Raw genomic sequence first — 18,610 nt, 5'->3', positions numbered from 1 at the left:
TATTGTACCACACAGCTAAATGCAAATACTAAATGCATGAACTAGTCTAAATAAGATAACTTGACTTTTTTTTTTTTTTTTTTTTTACTTTTCCCTTGTAACAAGGTATTTTCTTCTTTTTAAATTTATTATGACTCACTGAGTGTTGAAGGTGCACGAGACAAGCACAATATTGGAAAGCGCCACCAACATTTTTTGTTCATGCCATCGCTTTACTATTTATGTGTAAACATTGGTTAAACATGGTAAAGTTGAGCAGTTGTAGATACCGGGCGACATCCAGTGGCTGACATTAAAAATGATAACATAAAATTACTGCAGGGGGTTATAATTTCATATGGTGTAGTATGAATGGTAATGTCATCCAATTATTGAACTAAACAATAGTGAATCAATCATGATGATCGTTTCGGGTGTGGGCTGCATGGGCATTATAACTAGCACTGAGCTTTCTGTCAAAATCTGCCATGTTATCCCTACAAATGTGTATGTGTTGCTACATATAATAACTGTTGCACTCCTCAGCTTTTAAACACAAAAATATTATGTGACATTGATTCACTTAAATACTCTGTGTGCATACATACTGTATACATATTATTTAACACAAGCAATAACCCATAATGCTGCAGAAATACAGTGTAATGTCTTTAATTAACATTGACATTGTAAACTTATGATAAAAACTGGAGTATTGCAGCATCCTGCCAGCTCCAGCAACACTTTGTGGTGGAAAAATCCCTGTAAACCTGGTTAAACAGTGTATAGATGTGTAGTTAGGGTAAGGAATGCTGACTAGTTGAGTGGTTAATGACAACCACAGCTACATCCTCAAGATACATCAACGTCTATATCAAGTATCTCAGTGTGATGTGACAATATGCACAAACATATGCAGTTAAACTTCATTTGTGTTGCTGAATTGATTTGACACACAAGCAGTAAATGTTTCCTGTGCTTAGGTGAAGAAGAAGACATACCTTATTACATACCTGATGGGAAGTTCCTTTTCTTTTACCTGTCATATACACACAGGCCCAAAATACACATTTGCACACACAGGACCTATACATGTATTAAATGGAGGGTTGTTGGAGATAGAGGGCTGCTCAAGGACAGGTGCCCCGAGTGGTTGGGGGCCCAGTGCCTTGCCCAAGGGCACCTCATCAGTTGCCAGGAGGCAAACCTCCAGCTACCAGTCCACACTCCATACTTGGTTTGGTTGGGAACTTTAAACAGCAACCCTCCAGTTCCCATCTCAAGTCCCTGTGGACTGAGCCACTGCCGCCCCCATACTGCATGTTGGAAACAGCTAAAATAGATCAAAACCTCTGCTGTGGATTCAATTGCAAGAAGTTGTCATTAGAATGTGGTGTTCCCATTGGAGAAAATTCAGAAAATCTTTCTGATATGGAGGTAGACAGAACCCCTACCAGACCTGTAAAAACATTTCTGAATATTATTAGCCAAGTCTTTATACTGTATCTTTTAAGTATCATTCCAGTTATGCCACTGGTAGGCAGACAGGGGTGGAGGCAAGAAAATAATGTGTTAAATTTCGAAAGAAACCGTCTCAGTTCCTGTCATAAAAGTCTTTGAACTGTGCAACCTGAGAAATTCTACGAGAAACTATACTACCTGGGACCGTGTTGTAAGCCAGTTTATCGCTGTTCACTTGCTGGGTTTGCTCTCACAAAACCCCTATGTGTTGAGCTTGAGTATTTCTGACTCTGGCGCCTCTCAGTGGTAGCATCAAAGAAGACACTGTGGCAGACAGCAACACACCCTGTAATGATGGAAAGACAAGTGCACCGTTTTTTTCTTCAAAACCTTTATTTCTGTTGTTCTAAAATGCATTTAAATGTCAAAAAACAAACAAAAAACAACAAAAACAAACGAACAAAACAGCAGGTGCCAAAAAACAAAAATTCTTCATTTAAACAATTTTTAAATTAATAAAAGTTAACAGCCTAATGCAAACAGGAGTATATATTAAATACAACTAATAAATCATGTAGCAAGATAGTTAATGATTTGGGTAATTTTATGATTCATTATCACAGTTACAATATGGGTCAAACACTACAAACATACTGTACTATACATGATCCATTAGTACACAAAGATCACTGTTTGAAATGTAGTTGCTGACAAAAGCATTTTTTTTTAAATTGATGGTCAGATTAAATGATCAGTTTGCAGTAAAAGTCACTAAAATGACAAATCTATTTAACCAAATAAATGGTCAAATGATATTTATTAGTAAGTCAGTGGAGTCAGACACATAGGACAGCACTGAGAAACATTAGTCAACAATATTGTGAAAAATAGTTATTTAAAATTTTGACAAAAATTGCTCACAATAAAAGATTACAACTTTGAAATTCAAATATTAGATTAACTCACATTTTAAATAGTGGCCATATAAAATGTAATAACATTTGTGTTGAAGCTGGAGTGCAGAACTTGTCTTACATTCAAGCCTTTGAAAAATGAGTTCACACATTGCTGATTAAGTCTATCACCACCGGGGAAAACCTGGTGTCTGTAATGTCCATCCATCCATTTTTGTAGCCGCTTATCCTCTTGAGGGTCGCGGGGCTGGAGGGAGGAGGCTGGAGCCTATCCCAGCTATCAGTGGGCGACAAGCAGGGTACACCCTGGACAGGTCGCCAGACTATTGCACGGCTGACACATAGAGACAGACAACCATTCATGCCATTCTTTGGACTGTGGAAGGAAGGAAGGAAGGAAGCCGGAGTACCCGGTGAAGTGACAGTGAGGTGACAGTGCTAACCACCGAACCACCATGCCGCCCTTGTCTGTAATGTCTGCGGCAAATTTATTGTGCTAGCACACAAGTGATGCGTTTTACGTCAACCAGCCAGAGCTAAATAGGCAGGAAGGGGGGAGAGACTATTGCGATCAAAGATTAGCTAGGACCGTGGAGGAAAATAGGAAGCGTTTGAGAGAAGTTTCTCGTGTAGATGCTCCAGCTAGAAAGGTAGCTTGGCATTCAGAGGAAGGATTAAAGAAGCTAATAGCTACAAGATGTCACACTCCCCTTTCCCCCTTTTGTTGCATTAATATCACCACAGTGCTGTTGCTCGAAGCATAAGTAGTTGCCTGTTTATTGCACAGCCTGCACGTGTCATGGTTGAGTGGAGAGTGACTCTGTGCTGGCATATAGTACCTTTATTCTATGATCTGTCCTGCTCTTGCTCTGTTTATTGTGAAACATCTGTGGTCCCCCTGTGTCTACATCCGCTAGGAGACTGCTGCTGCAGGAGTGTGAGCTCCACACCGGGGACAGAGTCTGTTGCACACACAGATTTACAGGGCAAACTGTTAGCGTCCTACAGCTAACATTACCTAAGAGTTATTAACAGATTTAGCAACAAAGATGGGCAATTTTGGTGTAAGTGTTAGCTCATGGCAACCGGGCAGACATTGAGCTGACCATTTGCCCCACAAAAATTAAAAAATGATTAATTCACAATATATTTTTTAGGAAAAACAATACTTTCATTTTGCACCTTTCCAAAAGCTCTTCATCTACATAAAACTGTTAATTATAAAACCTTTGAAGTAAAAAACAAAAGCTCAAGTTCACCTGCAGGCATTCATCATAAGCACACTTCAACAGTGTTTGTGTAATTACTCTCACTGCCAGAGGGGGGAGACAAAGTTCAGCACGCCAGCTTTCAACATAGAGTGATTTTACAGCTTCTTAGCACCAAGGTTACTGGAGGACAGTGAAAACATCACGTTGCCTTAAAGGCTCTTTCAAACAAACTGCACTATCACATTACTGTTCTGTAGTGTATAACCGATTAGCAGCATGCATAAGCATTTTTTGTGGTATTAAAAATGGGAAATATTCCCTCCAATGAGGATGTGACTCAGGAAATGGGGCAATATTAAGGTCTTTCGATGAAATTGCATCACATTAATGTTTAGCTGTGCATACTAACCTATAGCAGCATACATTGGCATATTTCTTGGTATTGGAAATGGGAAATATTCCCTCCAATGAGGATGTTACACAGAGTATGGGGAAATATTTGTATGATTAACAAAGTGGGTGGCAAAACAAAACCATAACTGTCACAAGCATTAATTGCATCTTGCAAAATCACTCTGTGTTGCCTCAGAGTGTTCATATATAAAGTTATGTGAACAATGTAGACTGCTATTATTTAAAATGACTTAAACAGCCCAGACTGAACCTGTTTGAAACCTGTAGGAATAATATTGTCCAGAAATCTTAACAAATGTGTTGACTAAGGCAGAAATTTTATCATCTAAAGCTTTGCTGTTTCCCAACAGGAAATAACAAAGTTTGTACTGGACTGAACTCAATAGCCGTGCTCTCTCTCGAGCTCTGGATAGTGTGGCTGATGTTTAAATACGTGCTGAAGTTATGAAGCAGTTACAAAACTAGTTTACGCTGGTTTTCAAGGTTACATCCTCCACCTCTTGAAGCCCATCACCAGACTGCAGCCATAGCATAGTGTCACCACAAATGCAAATATCTGGGACAAGGAGACAAAAGGAGAGAAAGCAAACAAACAAATACATGAAATGTTAGAAAAGCTCAGTGAAACATTTTATAACCTTAACTAGCAAATGTTTTTTGCATGATAAATGGCTTAAATAATCATTGATCAAAACTTTTCAACGTTTCAAATGGCCCTTTCTTTGACATACAATATAGAGAGAATATGGAAATGCAGCACAGAAGTGTTGCCTTTTGCACGAGCTCCTCAATTTACATCTTGGGCCAGCACATGGTTTGGTTATATTTTGTCAACCTAAAGTACAATCTCACCCCACGTAACCTAACATAACCTACTGCATATCTGTCAGAGAAAGTGGCTAGCACTTCCTTTTTTTATCACGCAGCCCACAGTTCTAGCTGATATCAGGACAAGGCGAATGCAAAAATCTAAATACACACAAGACCAAAGCTGAAGTTTAGTGAACAGGGGGGTTACTTTGTATATGCTATAGCCTGTATAATTAAAATTGAAGACATGACACCCCCCCATAAAAGTGAAGCCAAAGCCACCGCCCCCTGGTGGCTGGCTGCAGGATAGGTCATAGCCCCCGCCCCCCTTTATGTTAGCTAAAAACTCAAGTGCACATCAAATCAAGTTGTCCCAAAATGGTTTCTATCATTTTAGGTAGTCCATATCACACTGATGTATGTATGTTCAGGTGTTTATTGCAACCAAACTAATAAGAAAAACAAACAACGCTGCTCGTGATTAGTCAAACGGGTGTATGGGCGGTAACCCGATACCGTGGTGATCACGACTGTACAGACTGACTCCAAATGACGTCACTAGCCCAAGATGGCAGAGACCATATCCAGAATATTTTGTCTTCATTGTTGTACAGTGTTATCCAAAAGAATTTGGATATTTGGAAAAAGAACTATATGGCTGAAGTCAGATTTAGTTTTACTTTGACACTCCAACGGTTCCGCCCAAAACCAAAAACACATATTTTTCCTCTTATCTGTAGTGCTATTTATCAGTCTAGATTGTCATGGTGGGAGTTGCTGAGTGTTAAAGATTCAGCAGCTCCCCTACCTCAGAAAGTCACAAAGGTGTCTCACATTAGGCTATATTCATTCAGATAGTACTGCAATATGATAATATGAATTAAAATGCACAAATTATACTGACTTATTCTTTTTAAAGATATATAGCACTCACCGTGGCTGCCACATTAATACTGTATTGCCTGTCACTCAGGACTGTGAATATATTGCCCCGAGGGTAGGTTATACACATGACAGTGTCAGTGCTGTTAGGCAGGGGCTTGACATGAGCTCCTCCGTTTGCTGCTGTTGTTGCTGCCTCCAAAACAAAGGCAGCAAAGTAGAAAAGCACAGCGACAAAATGGTAAATCACATCCTGTGGGGAAAAGAAGAGAGATTGCATTAGAAATAAAAAACAAGTAGTAGCAGTAGATTGGACCAACGTATTATCAACATGTAAGTTTTATTGTATTGGACAGTTATCAGACAAATATCAGCCATCTGAACTTTGGCATTCACATAACAAGCCAGGCTATCTGTCAAAGAATCAAGCTCTTACATGAACTATAAAGCATAACATGTCAGATAAAGGAACAAGAATAAAAATACAATAAACTGAAGAGGTTTAGCTGATGTGGAAACCATCGTTTTAAGAAAGAAAATAGAAAGACTGACACAGAGAGAGGGATTAACGACACAGAGAGAGGCAGAGGGTGTGCCAGAGAGTAAAGAAGGTTAATGAGAGTTTGTGTTGCAAGCCTGGCGGGACTACAGGCGGGCCTTTGTTGCGTTTTGGTGTGAGCTCATCATCCATGTCACTCATTGTTCGGCCGAAAACAAACAACCCCACACGCCTGGCTACTCCTGGGAGCAGGGCCGGGAGCCTGAGGCGAGGCTGGCTCTGTCTGAGAGCCCACATTTGTGACATAATACAGCAACATGGCACTTAAATATTTATTTCTCACACCTGTACTTATTGCACTAATGGAACATGCTCTCCAATGCTAAGAGATTTTCTTGTAATAGTGATTTCATGTTATTTACATTCTATATGTTGTACTCTGTGACTACATGTAGGCTCTAGGGTGCATTATTAATACATCTTAAACAAGGTAAATGGACTGCCTATAGCCTTGACTCATTTTTATATAAGAATTTTTACATATAATAAGTAGGCTATGCTCATTAGGTTTACAGCTGGGCTACTGTTTACACTGTACAGTACATACAACAGGAGCTATTTCACAACAGGGCTGCAACATAATCCTACATTTTGTCTTTTCCCGGTTTTAAAGGCCAAATTACAGTAAAGTACTGCAATTTTTCAAACTTAACAGACTGGCTATTTTCTGCTTTTTGCCTTTACCCAGTTAGCTATCATATCCAAAGTACTAATAATAATTTATCAAAAAGCACCAATAGCCAACCCTACAATATTATCGTAATTATCGATGTTGAGGTATTTGGTCCAAAAAAATATCAGGACATTTGATGTTCTCCACATCGCCCAGCGCTACTTTTTTATCAGTTGGGCTGAGGACTATTAGCTCCATCAAATGATTAACCAGCTGTTCTATAAAACAATTAAAAATCCCCATCACAATCTCCAAAAGTCCATGATGATGTCAGTACTGTATAATTTTGACCAACCAACAGCCCACAACAAAAAGAGAATCAATTTTATGTAATGTAAAACAATGGAAAGCAAATGATTCCATTATCAAAGTCATTAAGTGATACATTTTCTATTTATTGGGTAATCAATTACTCGACTGATCCATGCAGCTCTATTACTTTTGGTGTTGTATTGTGTCTCCACATTAAATCCTAGCTCTGCATCAGTTCCATGGGATTTTGTGGTCTGCTTAGAGTGCAGCTATTCCAATGGGTCTTGTCTTTCAGATCGAAAAATGTAGACGTTTATACAACTTCTAACAATCTGAGTTACCATTTCTGCCTAAATTACACATCTCCAGAGCTGTAATTGATGCTAGAAAGTCTTTCAAGCCCTCTTTAAAACAATGATTTGCATGTGTTAAAGTAGTCACCAACATCTGTCCTCGTAACAACTCAGCTGGGGTTGTGGTTGGTCATTGGCACTTAATCAGCCAGAACATGGAAATAAAAGCTGCCAGTAGACATTAGTGGTTTAATTCACATAGTTAAAATGTCTGAGTCGTGTTAAGATGAGGAAGTGTAACTGCTTATCTTTGAATAAGTGGCATAAAACTTTGTGGGAATGTCCTCGCCTATGAAAAAATGATCTGCCTCACTGTGTAACTCGATCATAACCCTGAAGACACATTTTGTGAACTTTAGTGTATCAGTGAGCACCTGTTTCAAACTATCCCTTGAGTTTGTGTTATTAGATTGTCTTAGATGCTACAAATGCAATGTCTGTAATATCTTGGTCAGTGACACATTAACAAGCTCTTTTCATGGAGTATGTTTTTGTGTTAAGCTAAAAAATGTAGTTTTGCAGACACATACACACACTACTGATGCGTGATGTGAAAGACCTATTTCCTCTCAGACTTGACACATGATATTGCGAGTAATATAATAACACAATGTGTCAAACGTGCATCTGTGTGCCCACACTTGGACAAGTGCTGTGTGGTGAGGTGGTGAAATCACGAATGGATTTCTTTCTGTTCCTCATAGTTGAACTTACATAATAGCAGCCGAAAATAACTTTCCTTTCATACATTAAGAATATACAATAGATCGTTGTATATTAGACTACTGTTTAACATTAATGTTCTTTGGGACAGTTAACTGAGGTCCAATTTTGTAGCACAGTCACTGTTTGATATGCTGACACTTCATAATACGAGTTGAACTGAAATAATGTCACTGCCATAACACTGACTTGCAGTTTTGCCATTAAACTGGATCTCTGACTTTCATGCCCAGAAACAACAGTTGCTGCCATGGCAACATTCTCAAATGCTGACAGACATCTTAAAGGTTCCCCATGGAGTTTTAGACATTTAGCACTATGGAGCTATTCTGCGTGATGCAATATAGAGTCCTACCAATGGTGTCACACTAATCCACTCATCACCACGCAGGTGGTGTAACAGACAGACAGACAGACAGCTGTGAATGGATAGCTAGATAGACATACACAGAAGGATGAATCAATGACTGGGAAGACAGATGGACACAGACAGGTTAGCTGAATAACTGACAGCTCATTGATCTACAGCTCACCAAGGAATTCCAGTCAGTGTTGATGCGGTCAGCCAGGCCAGTGAGGAGGAGTGTGAGGTAGGCGGTGGAGAGACAGAAGGTGGTGAGGGAGACAAACATCACCCAGCCCTGCAGCAGAGGCACGGGCACATTGGAGGAAGCCACCAGGATCCATACTAGACCACCAAATAACTGGGGATAGACACAAGCACAGAAGCAGTTAATTTCATTCTGTGAAATTCAGCACTTTGACAGAGAGAGCTTGGACTCAATTAATCATTGATTATGTTTCAGTGGACACATTTGTACAGTTACAGGTTTGTTAACTATTTATGACACACCAGGGAGACACCAGGTATAATACAGATACTACTGGTATGGTGTATTATAGTGTTGTCACAATACTGGAATTTTTAACTTCCACACGATACCTTGAAAAATATTAATATTCAATACCATTTTTGATACAATGGAGACAAAATAGAGGGCATAAAACGTATTCATTTTTATTGAAAGTCAAACAAAGATTTTTCTTTTCTTGGTTAGCAGCAGAGGACAGCAGAACGACTGTAGCAAACATTAACAATAAGTTAGAAAGCACAGCTGGTACCGGTGTATCAATACTGAGTTTTGAAACCATTTCAAATATTCAAAATTGATGTAGCAATAAATCATTATTTTTGACAACACTAGTGTATTGTACTTTGACGATACCTCAACTTACACGGCCTCAATTCCTGATCCGATACCACTGATTTCTGTTTGCCATATTTAAATTTTTTAATTATTTAAATACCTTGCTGAGTGGAACTCATTTGATTTATGTTAGGTGACCAGAAACAGCTGAGGTGTACCAGCGCGCTGTGACTAAATGAACACCAAATTTTATGATATGATTTGAAGCTGTATTAAATGTGGATAAGTAACATCTGATTAGTGCATCTATAATTGTGAGGTATATTTATCTTAAAATATTGCTTGTAATACACTCTGCTTTTCACATCAATGTTGTCTCATGCTAAAAGCACTATGTGTGGTGCAAGGGAAACTATACATTATGTTCTGGTTTGTTTTGGACAATGGGTTAAAGATGAAGTTAACAAAATTGATTAAAACACTAAAGAAAATTCACTGCATGTCAGTGTTACGGCAATCTGGGGTGGCAAACCAAACCAAAAAGCCATAACTGAATTTCAGAAATTTGAAAATAGAATATAGGGTAGTTGAAAACTATGTTGATAAGGAAAGTTAAGGAGCTGCATACTGAAATACTTTCTTATGTTACAGTTGATATGGCTAAACATCTGATATGCACAGACTAACACCAGTACAGTTAACATGTTGAGTTCCACAACTACCCTTTATTAATGTGTTATAATGTGTTATGTATCTGCACGTTAGGCAATTTATCGCTCTTCAAATAGGCTCACTGTCCTTCTCCTAAATTTTTTTTAATTTAAGGCAGTATATTGGTTGTAAGTAACCATAGAACCCTTTTTTTTTTAATATCTTGAGCATGATTGTGAGTGTTCAAAAGACCCCTTTAAAAATGCCCATGCCAGCTGTTCCCAAAAATTCGATTAAATCTGGAGCATTATTTGGCCCCCTTCCTGATAAGCTATGCTGAGATAGGTGGTACTGTCTAGTTTCACAAGATACTACTACATAAGCATGCCACAGCCTCTTAAATACAGTAATATTAGCCTCCATTATTTTTGCTAAGAGGGTCAAGTGCAGAGGTGAGCAATTGTATCAAGGGGCCGTGCCTATGGCAAGCCGTTTTAACATTTAATCACTAAGTCCGACTATCCGGAATTACCATTATAGATATCTATAACTGAATTACAGATATCTGTAACGTTATTCTGACTAGTCAAAACTGAATTACAGATATCTATAATGTCATTCTGACTAGTCAAAACTACAGTTACAGATATCTGTAATTCAGTTTTGACTATTTTTGCCATTCATGTGTATGGGGTTTGTCATTATAGATATCTACAATTACATTATGACTATCTATAATTCCAGTTTGAGATATCTACAACGTCATTTTGACTAGTCATAATTCAGTTACAGATATCTACGACGTCATTTTGACTAGTCATAATTCGAATTCAAGATATCTACGACGTCATTCTGACTATCTGAAACTCAATTCAAGATATCTAGAAAGAACCATGTAGATATCTTCAATTGATGATAATTAAAGATATCTTGAACTTGAATTATGACTAGTCAAAACAGATATCCACAATTCAGTTGCAGATATCCGCAAATACATTGGAGATATCTATAATGACAAACCCCATACACATGAATGGCAAAAATAGTTTGAATCTTACTAGTCAAAACTGAATTACAGATATCTGTAATTAGAGTTTTGACTAGGCAAAATCTAATTACAGATATCTTGAATAAGAGTTTTGACTAGGCAAAATTATGTTGCAGATATCAGTAATGAATATCCAGTCTAGTGATTAAATGTTAAAACGGCTTGCCATACCGTGCCCCCCTTAGCCTCCCTTTGGAGGCACCACTGTGGCAAAGGCTTTAGCATTGGGTACAGGCTGATAACAGCCTCAACTCTGCATTTAAATGACTCTGTTTCCACCTGAAGGCCTATCTGTACAGGCCTGCAACTGCAAACAGGCCTACAGATAAGTAGTCAAATCATCATAAGCTCACAGCTTGCATATAAAGAGGTTTTTTAATATTGTTAGAGGAGGTGATGAATATTGCAAGTTTAATATTTTACAGGCCCACACTGGACTATAAAAACAGCTCGAGGCGGTATTTAACCTTGCTTTGACTGCCAAACATAAGCAACTACAGCCAGCCTCAGGCAATCACAGTGACGATCAGAGTGTTAGCAACACTTCAAGACTGAGTACACCGCACATCACAGAGGATAGACCGTGTTTTTTTGCCTACTTAAAGTCTAACTGGACTTGAGCAACATAAGGCTATTAATTATTAATAAAGAAATAGTGACTGCATGTTCTCTCCACAACACCACAGAGGTCACTGGTAGATTGAAGAATACAACATACATCATTATTAAACTCTTTATAAAAACACACTTACTATTTCTACACAGACAAGAGCTCCAGAGTAAGTTCTCAGTACTTCCAGTCCCAAAGGTAGAGAAATAGTTGGCGCAGGGAACGAGGTGGCAGCGGGGTTAGTGGCTGGTTCCGACATCTCTATATCTCCCTCTGTCTTCTCTCTATCTCCCCCTCTCCTCTGGCTCTCACCCTCTGGCTCCCTCTAAACAGACTCCGCTCAACAAAGGACGGGAGCAGCGGAGAAAATTCCTCCGGAGTCATATGTCCCCCAAACAGGTCGGACAGGTGCAGGGGCCACTCCCTGGAAACCGACGCTGCATTCAAGGACCTCACGGAAGCTCCTACACCCAGGTGCCCGGTTTGTAAACCTAATACAGTGCGTCTGTGTGAGAAATAAACACAACTGGGACTCCAAATTTGAACAAGATTTTATGCAGTGGTGGAATATACATTTACATTACATACTTTCGCGGCACTTCCATCCATCTTATGCAAAATTATAATACTATTCCACATCTCAGAGGCTAATATTGTGCTTTACACTCCGCTACATTTATCTGACAGCCTTAGTTACATTTAATATTAGAATTTTTCATAACCTTCCTACACACTACAAACTCTGCACCTCAATGTGATGCTTATAATAGTGTTGTTGTTTTTTTTTTTTTGATAATACTAATTGATAATGATTCTCCTTATACGTATTCTCAAAAGACAGTGATGCTACAAACATGATGATCTTAAAGAATCTGATGCATTGCTTCAAATTAAACTACCCAGCAGTATACACAGTAAAATGCAGTACGTAATAGCTAGAATAAATACAACCTAAAAAGCAGAAAAATGCAACATATAGTTAAGACAAGTCAAATTCTGTTATCAAATAACTACCATATATATTCATGTACATTAAAGGTCCAGTGTGTAGGATTTAGGGACATCTATTGGCAGAAAAAAAGTATATAATATTGATAACTATGTTTCAATTATAGTTTATAATCACATGAAACTAAGAATCATTGTGTTTTTGTTACCTCAGAATGAGCCATTTATCTACACACAGAGCGGGTCCTCTCCCATGGAGTCAGCCATGTTGTTTCAACAGTAGCCCAGAAGGGACAAATTAAAACACTGGCTATAGACAGGGCAATTTGTGTTTTTGCAACAGCCACCATTCTCCTGCACGCTTGGCACACGGGAGTAACCTCACTGCTAGATGCCACTAAATCCAACACACAGGAATATTGATACACATGAATGCACCAGAAATAATAATCCAGAAGCATCATATTTAATAGCACAACACAGATGGAGACATTTTTTCAGCAGAGTGAGGTTTGCTGGTACTTACATACTTTTACTAGTAGCAGAGTATATGCATAGAGTAGTATTGGTACTTTAACTTAAGAACTTCTTACACCACTTCTTATATGTGCAACATGGGCTGGATGAGGCCATTAAAATGTGGACGAGTCATATAACTACGCTTTTAATTTATTAGGTAGAAATTGCTTATTACAACAGAAAGGGACACTAGAAAATACATTACCCATAATGAATGACAACCAAATGCATTTTCCTCATGTCAGTCAAGACAACCCATGTATTGATGGTTATAACATGCCAATGAATTTGGTTTCAGCAGAGTAAATCTACTGTCTGCATCAAATGTTGGTAGTATAGGTAGTATATCAAGTATGTAATAAAAGGCACCAGGATGTGTTTACAATGACGAAACACCTGAACAACGATCCTCCACCTGTTTGCATGGCTTTTACACTCTCCACACCCTAAATGTCAATTCTTGATAACTGTGCAATCATTCACATTGTAATGGTATGTGCTCATCCAGCACTTGTGGTAATTCCAACACCGACTGAAGGCAGCAACTTTACTCTGGCTTTGTCAGTTTGTTGGAGAGCTTGGCTCCTCTCTGTGTGAGCTGCTGCCAACAGACAACACAGCTCAGAAACAATAGTGAGAGGAAAAAAATCTGAAACTATTGATGACATTGATTTCTTTAACTCTGTTTGAAAAGAAATGAAGGCTAAGGAACAATAGTGTGTGTGCTGGTTAACCTACCCAGTGCAGGAGCAAAGAAGCTTGTAAAGTAAATATTAGCTTAAAGGTTAGAGTCGCAGCTGAAGAGAGGAAAGAACTGATTTCCAAACAGACCTTGTCACATTTACCATGTTTGCGTTAAAACATGGAGCTGAAATATCAAGTGCTGGAGAGAGGTTTTCTGACAGCACAGTTTTTTCTTTTAATCAAATTGTGAAGCAAAATAGTTTTGTGTTACTTCACTTGGTGAGAGTAGTTTCTTATGGTAAGCCACAGTTAATGTTTAACCAGGGCTTGGGTTATATGAACCAATGTTGATATAACCTCTTAAAGGGCAATGAGCTTAGTTCAATTCGGTGTAACTGGCCATTAGAATGACTTCAACCCATATAAGACCCTGTATCCTATCATGTGATATAAGCATGTTGCACTGCTAGGTCGGAAATATTTTTCAAGCCAGATTTTTTTTTTTTTTTGCAAGCATAAAGGATGTTATCTGTACACGGAAAGACGTTCAACTCGATGGGCCTCTGGAGTCCTCACTGTCATCTATGGAGCAGCAGGAAGCCAGAGATAAATCTCCTCTTGGACTAAACTGCTGATTCTTCAGCTTTACTCAATGCAGCAACCTCTGATGCTGCAAGATTTAAATAAGGAAATTGCGAAATATAAAATGAGTCAATCCATTATTCTATTTTCCATGTTTTTATTGTTTATTTTAGAAGCAGTCGAAGAAAACATCCAGAAGATACAACTTTGTACTTACACTTGTATTTTTTTGCTTTTAATTACAAATTATTGATACAAGTAGGAACAAAATATTAATAAGTAAGATAATGAAAACTAAAGGAAGCTCATTCAATGGATATATCACATTTACATTTATTTAGAGCTTTTATTTCATAAAAGAAATTAAAAGAATAAAGTAACAGTATATTTGAAGGGCTGTCTGTTATTGTATGGAAGAGTAATAACAATCAGATCGCGAGACAGTGGGATAGCCTACTGTACAATGGCTGATAGGGCTTGAATTACATGAAGTGAAAGACAAATGAATGGCTAGCCACAGGGATTCAAGCCTCACATGCCCATGAAAATCTTCTGCTACAAGGCACGTCATTAAATTTCTTTGCCGAACGTGAGACCTCAGCACAATCCTCATCTCCATCACTATTATTGGGCTCCCCGGCTTGCCAGAATTCGCCTACTAGATCAGTCCCATCCACCCACTTCCACGTGTTCTCCTGCTCTCTGTCAGTCAAACCGATCCAGGTGACTGCATACATTTTGCTGACAAATAACAGCTCTTCCTGTGTGGTTATAATCACCAGGTCTGCTCCTCTCTCTTTACAGTCTTTCCTGCTGGCTTCCCAGGTTTTAGTCACTCCGCTGGGAGAGAAATAGTAGCACTTGTTCCCGAATGTTTTCCATCCTTGGATGCAAGGTTGACCTAGAGGCAGTACAAGTGAATTTTAGTTATAGTGATCCTGAAACCATTGGTAAGATTTGGAGACCATTAGGGAACAAGTTGGGAGCTTCTCGAGACTAGTTTCCACCATTAAGTGATTAAGAGAAACTGCGATAATGAACAAGATACAGAGGCAATACTCAATCACTGTAGCGGAAATGACAACTGTTGCTAGCAGATTTCATCAGCTGTTGCTAGGTAGCTACTTAAGCTAACATTAGCATTGTGACTTGATTAAAAACGCTGTCTCCAGCTGACATTTGATGTGTCCATCTGAGTCATCTTATCTTGTTTTAAAAAGGTGTTAAAGGTCCAGTGTGTAGAATTTAGAAGGCTTTATTGGCAAAAATGGAATATAACATTGGAAGTATGTTTTCTTTAGTGTATAATCACCTAAAAATAAGAATTGTTGTGTTTTTGTTACCTTCAGATGAGCTGTTTATATCTAAATAGGAAACGGGTCCTTGTTACGCGTCGCCGCTGAAACGGTCACGTATAGCCTCTATTTGACGTTTGAGCAGCTTTATAAAACTCTCGAACATGTAATGGCTCCTTAATTAGCAAGTTGACTTTACATAGACGGCATATCTTTTCAATTTCTCCTGACATTGTGTTGTTTGGTTTGTTCACCGCTCCGCGACATGTGCGTTACAGCCCGAACATACTCGGGCAGAACATCGCGCAAAGCTCAGATTTTACAACCGCGCGGACTCCGCTCCGCGCACCAGTGACTGCTTGGCATGTATTTTTCACATCGTGGGGATTTTTCACGGACATTTTTACAGGAAACTACAACGCGGAAGTGCGCTCGACTATGAAAGCCCGAATGACTGCGGACATTCCTCGCGGAGTCTGCTCCGCTTATAGTACGCCCGAGTATGCTTGTGTCGAGCGGGCGGAGGCGTTCGGATCGCCCATCGGCACAACCCTATCTGCAACCCCTTAATCTTCCACACTGCTCCTTTAAATGTGTACTTGATGACTGACGCTAAGGCTTCACACACAAGGCAAAAAGTCAGCATGAAGGACACATGAAATAAAGAAACAGCAGTGTTCTTGCATTGCAACATCTAGTCATATTATTAAAAATGTAAGCTTAGCCAACGATTGTATTTCATGTCAGAGCAGCATATACTGTTTACTCTGTTTAATCCATCTCTTACAATCTTTCCTGATGAAGGACACATGAAATAAAGAAACAGCAGTGTTCTTGCATTGCAACATCTAGTCATATTATTAAAAATGTAAGCTTAGCCAACGATTGTATTTCATGTCAGAGCAGCATATACTGTTTACTCTGTTTAATCCATCTCTTACAATCTTTCCTGCCTTTTGTTGTTGGTTGTTCCAAAATGTTCCAAATAAATAACAATATTTAAATTAGAGTTTGGATGTATTGTTCTGTTTGCTGTTTCCTTATTAAGATTATACAGTGAGGCAATCTCAGGATGCTTGGTTACAATACTATTCTATGTGTCTTAAATACTTTGTTGAGATCTGCACTTTGCTTAGTGCACTTTTCTAGGTCTCTGTACAGTAACAAAAATATCAAGCTTCACTGAGTTGTAAAGACTCATAGCTCCAGTGTCATGCAGTGAGTCTTCAGTCGGTTTAATTATTCCTATAACTATGCAGAATATTGTAGATAATTATTACACAGATTAAACTTTCACTATTGGTGCAAAACGCCTACTGTTTACACAACTGTGACTCTGAGAGTTGCTATTTTGAATACAAGGATTTTGTGTTTTCTGTTTAAAGTTATACAGAGGTATTCAGCATTTCTGTTTAACATTAAACAGACAGTACAGGATTATTGAGACCTGGTGTATTCATCAGTAACTAAACCTTGTGCTGATTAGAAAGACTAGCAGATAATTTAACAGGTTGTCTGATATGACCCTGTATTAGTTTTTATACATTATCTTATTATCCTGACCCTCATGGAATATACTAGCATGCGTTTTATGATTCAGCCAAGTATCTTGGGGGTTGACAATGTACCTTTATTTTCTCCCTCAATTTGCTTTGTACAGTAGTGAATCCAAATCAAAGAACACTCCATTCAAATTTTAATTTCTAGCATTTCTTACCTGTTCTGTTTGAGTCTTTGCTTCTGGTTCTGAGTGTCTCGTTTAACCTTATGACCTCCTCTTGTAGTTTATCTCGACTCGCCGCCATGGTGTTGTATTGGCTCTGAAGTACCTCCATATCTCTCGTCAGGTTGCTGGATTGAATCTTCAGTTGGTCCAGCTCATTTCTCAGATTGTCTCTGTCGACAGTCAGGCTGTAGATCAGGTTTTCACACTTCACGTCCCAGTGACTGATGGCACCGGAATCTGCAACGAGTTTTAGAATCAATGGAAAACCATGAAAATGATCAACTGACAGCTCCTAGTGGTAGTATTGATCAATTTCGAGTGTTCAGTGGGAGTTTTTTGCTGTGTATTTATGCTCATTGTTGAGACTTGTACTTACTGTGGGCCACCACACCTAAGATCAGAATCAGCAGAAGAAGCCCCAGACACACTCCAGCAGCTCCAATCCACACTGCAAAACACATCATCACAATAAGGCAATGAAACCAAAAACAAACAATGTGTAATTTGTTAAATGGTTTAATTAGCAGCACTTTGTCCTTATCTACATTTCATCATAGACATAATAGCCTTTTTATAATTACTACTATTTCGGCTACATGTTGCGCTGTATACTGACAGGAATGTGGTTACATGTGTATTCTTACCTGACATTTGAGATCGACATCCATACTTTGATCTGCCATCATAAGCCATCAGGTTCACACTGTCTTCCCCAGCCTCCAGTGACTTGCAGTTCAGTGCCACTGACATCTGTGAAATTTGTGGTCAGTGTCTGCGTCTGGTTTTTTTATATGAAGGTTCAATGACTTGCTGACACTGCAAATGGGAACCTGTGGGTAAGACGTGTTTGGTTTAGGAAAGACAACCCCTTGGGTTGAGGTCTTATGTAAAGCAGAACTCTGAGATCTTTTTTTTTTTTTACATTAGTTGTGAGTTGTAGTGGATATATGAAACACTTAATTACATTTTTATATATAATGTATATACTGTATTTCTTCAAATAGACATTCATCATAGTCATTTGTTGAGATTACTTTGCAGATTTATTTATATTTACCATCTTAACATTACAGCTGTTTGCTTAGAATTGTGTGTCAGTGTACAGTGTATTTAAGCCTGTGATTAAGGTTTGTTTTTTATTTGCTTCAGGATTGCGGACTGAGCCTTA

At 38.6% G+C, this 18,610-nt stretch overlaps 2 protein-coding genes across 3 annotated transcripts; both read right to left on the bottom strand.

Annotated features, from left to right (window-relative positions):
* Positions 1-1,817: 1,817 nt before the first annotated feature.
* Positions 1,818-11,964, bottom strand: mal2 (mal, T cell differentiation protein 2). Its single transcript, XM_049584282.1, has 4 exons — positions 11,831-11,964; positions 8,765-8,935; positions 5,724-5,924; positions 1,818-4,535 (listed from the first exon to the last, which is right to left on the bottom strand). Exons 1-4 carry the CDS (start codon positions 11,945-11,947, stop codon positions 4,464-4,466), a joined length of 561 nt encoding a protein of 186 aa, XP_049440239.1. The 5' UTR covers positions 11,948-11,964; the 3' UTR covers positions 1,818-4,463.
* Positions 11,965-12,060: 96 nt separating this feature from the next.
* On the bottom strand, positions 12,061-18,237 carry LOC125893548 (CD209 antigen-like protein C). 2 transcript variants are annotated; one of them, XR_007449898.1, is made up of 5 exons: positions 18,087-18,237; positions 17,819-17,890; positions 17,434-17,679; positions 13,894-15,322; positions 12,061-12,193 (listed from the first exon to the last, which is right to left on the bottom strand). XR_007449898.1 is itself a non-coding variant. In XM_049584279.1 (4 exons), the coding sequence occupies exons 1-4, from the start codon at positions 18,190-18,192 to the stop codon at positions 14,946-14,948; spliced, it is 801 nt and encodes a 266-aa protein (XP_049440236.1). In that variant the 5' UTR covers positions 18,193-18,237; the 3' UTR covers positions 12,227-14,945. The 2 variants fall into 2 exon arrangements, 1 of the variants encoding a protein (XP_049440236.1); XM_049584279.1 differs by lacking the exon at positions 12,061-12,193 and having other exon boundaries at positions 12,227-15,322.
* Positions 18,238-18,610: the final 373 nt, after the last annotated feature.

This window comes from Epinephelus fuscoguttatus, linkage group LG8 (assembly GCF_011397635.1).
Source record: "Epinephelus fuscoguttatus linkage group LG8, E.fuscoguttatus.final_Chr_v1".
Lineage (NCBI taxonomy): Eukaryota > Metazoa > Chordata > Actinopteri > Perciformes > Serranidae > Epinephelus > Epinephelus fuscoguttatus.
Note: the sequence above shows the minus strand (reverse complement) of the source record. Positions and strands in the feature narration are given on the sequence as shown.

Excerpts from the sequence above, each read along its gene's own strand:
- LOC125893548 (XM_049584279.1), bottom strand. The coding sequence starts at position 18,192 with ATGTCAGTGGCACTGAACTGCAAGTCACTGGAGGCTGGGGAAGACAGT. Across the intron at positions 17,891-18,086 it reads ATGTCGATCTCAAATGTCAG|TGTGGATTGGAGCTGCTGGA; the intron begins GTAAGAATACAC and ends TGTGTTTTGCAG. Across the intron at positions 17,680-17,818 it reads CTTAGGTGTGGTGGCCCACA|ATTCCGGTGCCATCAGTCAC; the intron begins GTAAGTACAAGT and ends AACTCGTTGCAG.
- mal2 (XM_049584282.1), bottom strand. The coding sequence starts at position 11,947 with ATGTCGGAACCAGCCACTAACCCCGCTGCCACCTCGTTCCCTGCGCCA. Across the intron at positions 8,936-11,830 it reads CTCTTGTCTGTGTAGAAATA|TTATTTGGTGGTCTAGTATG; the intron begins GTAAGTGTGTTT and ends GTCTATCCCCAG. Across the intron at positions 5,925-8,764 it reads ACACTGACTGGAATTCCTTG|GATGTGATTTACCATTTTGT; the intron begins GTGAGCTGTAGA and ends TTTTCCCCACAG.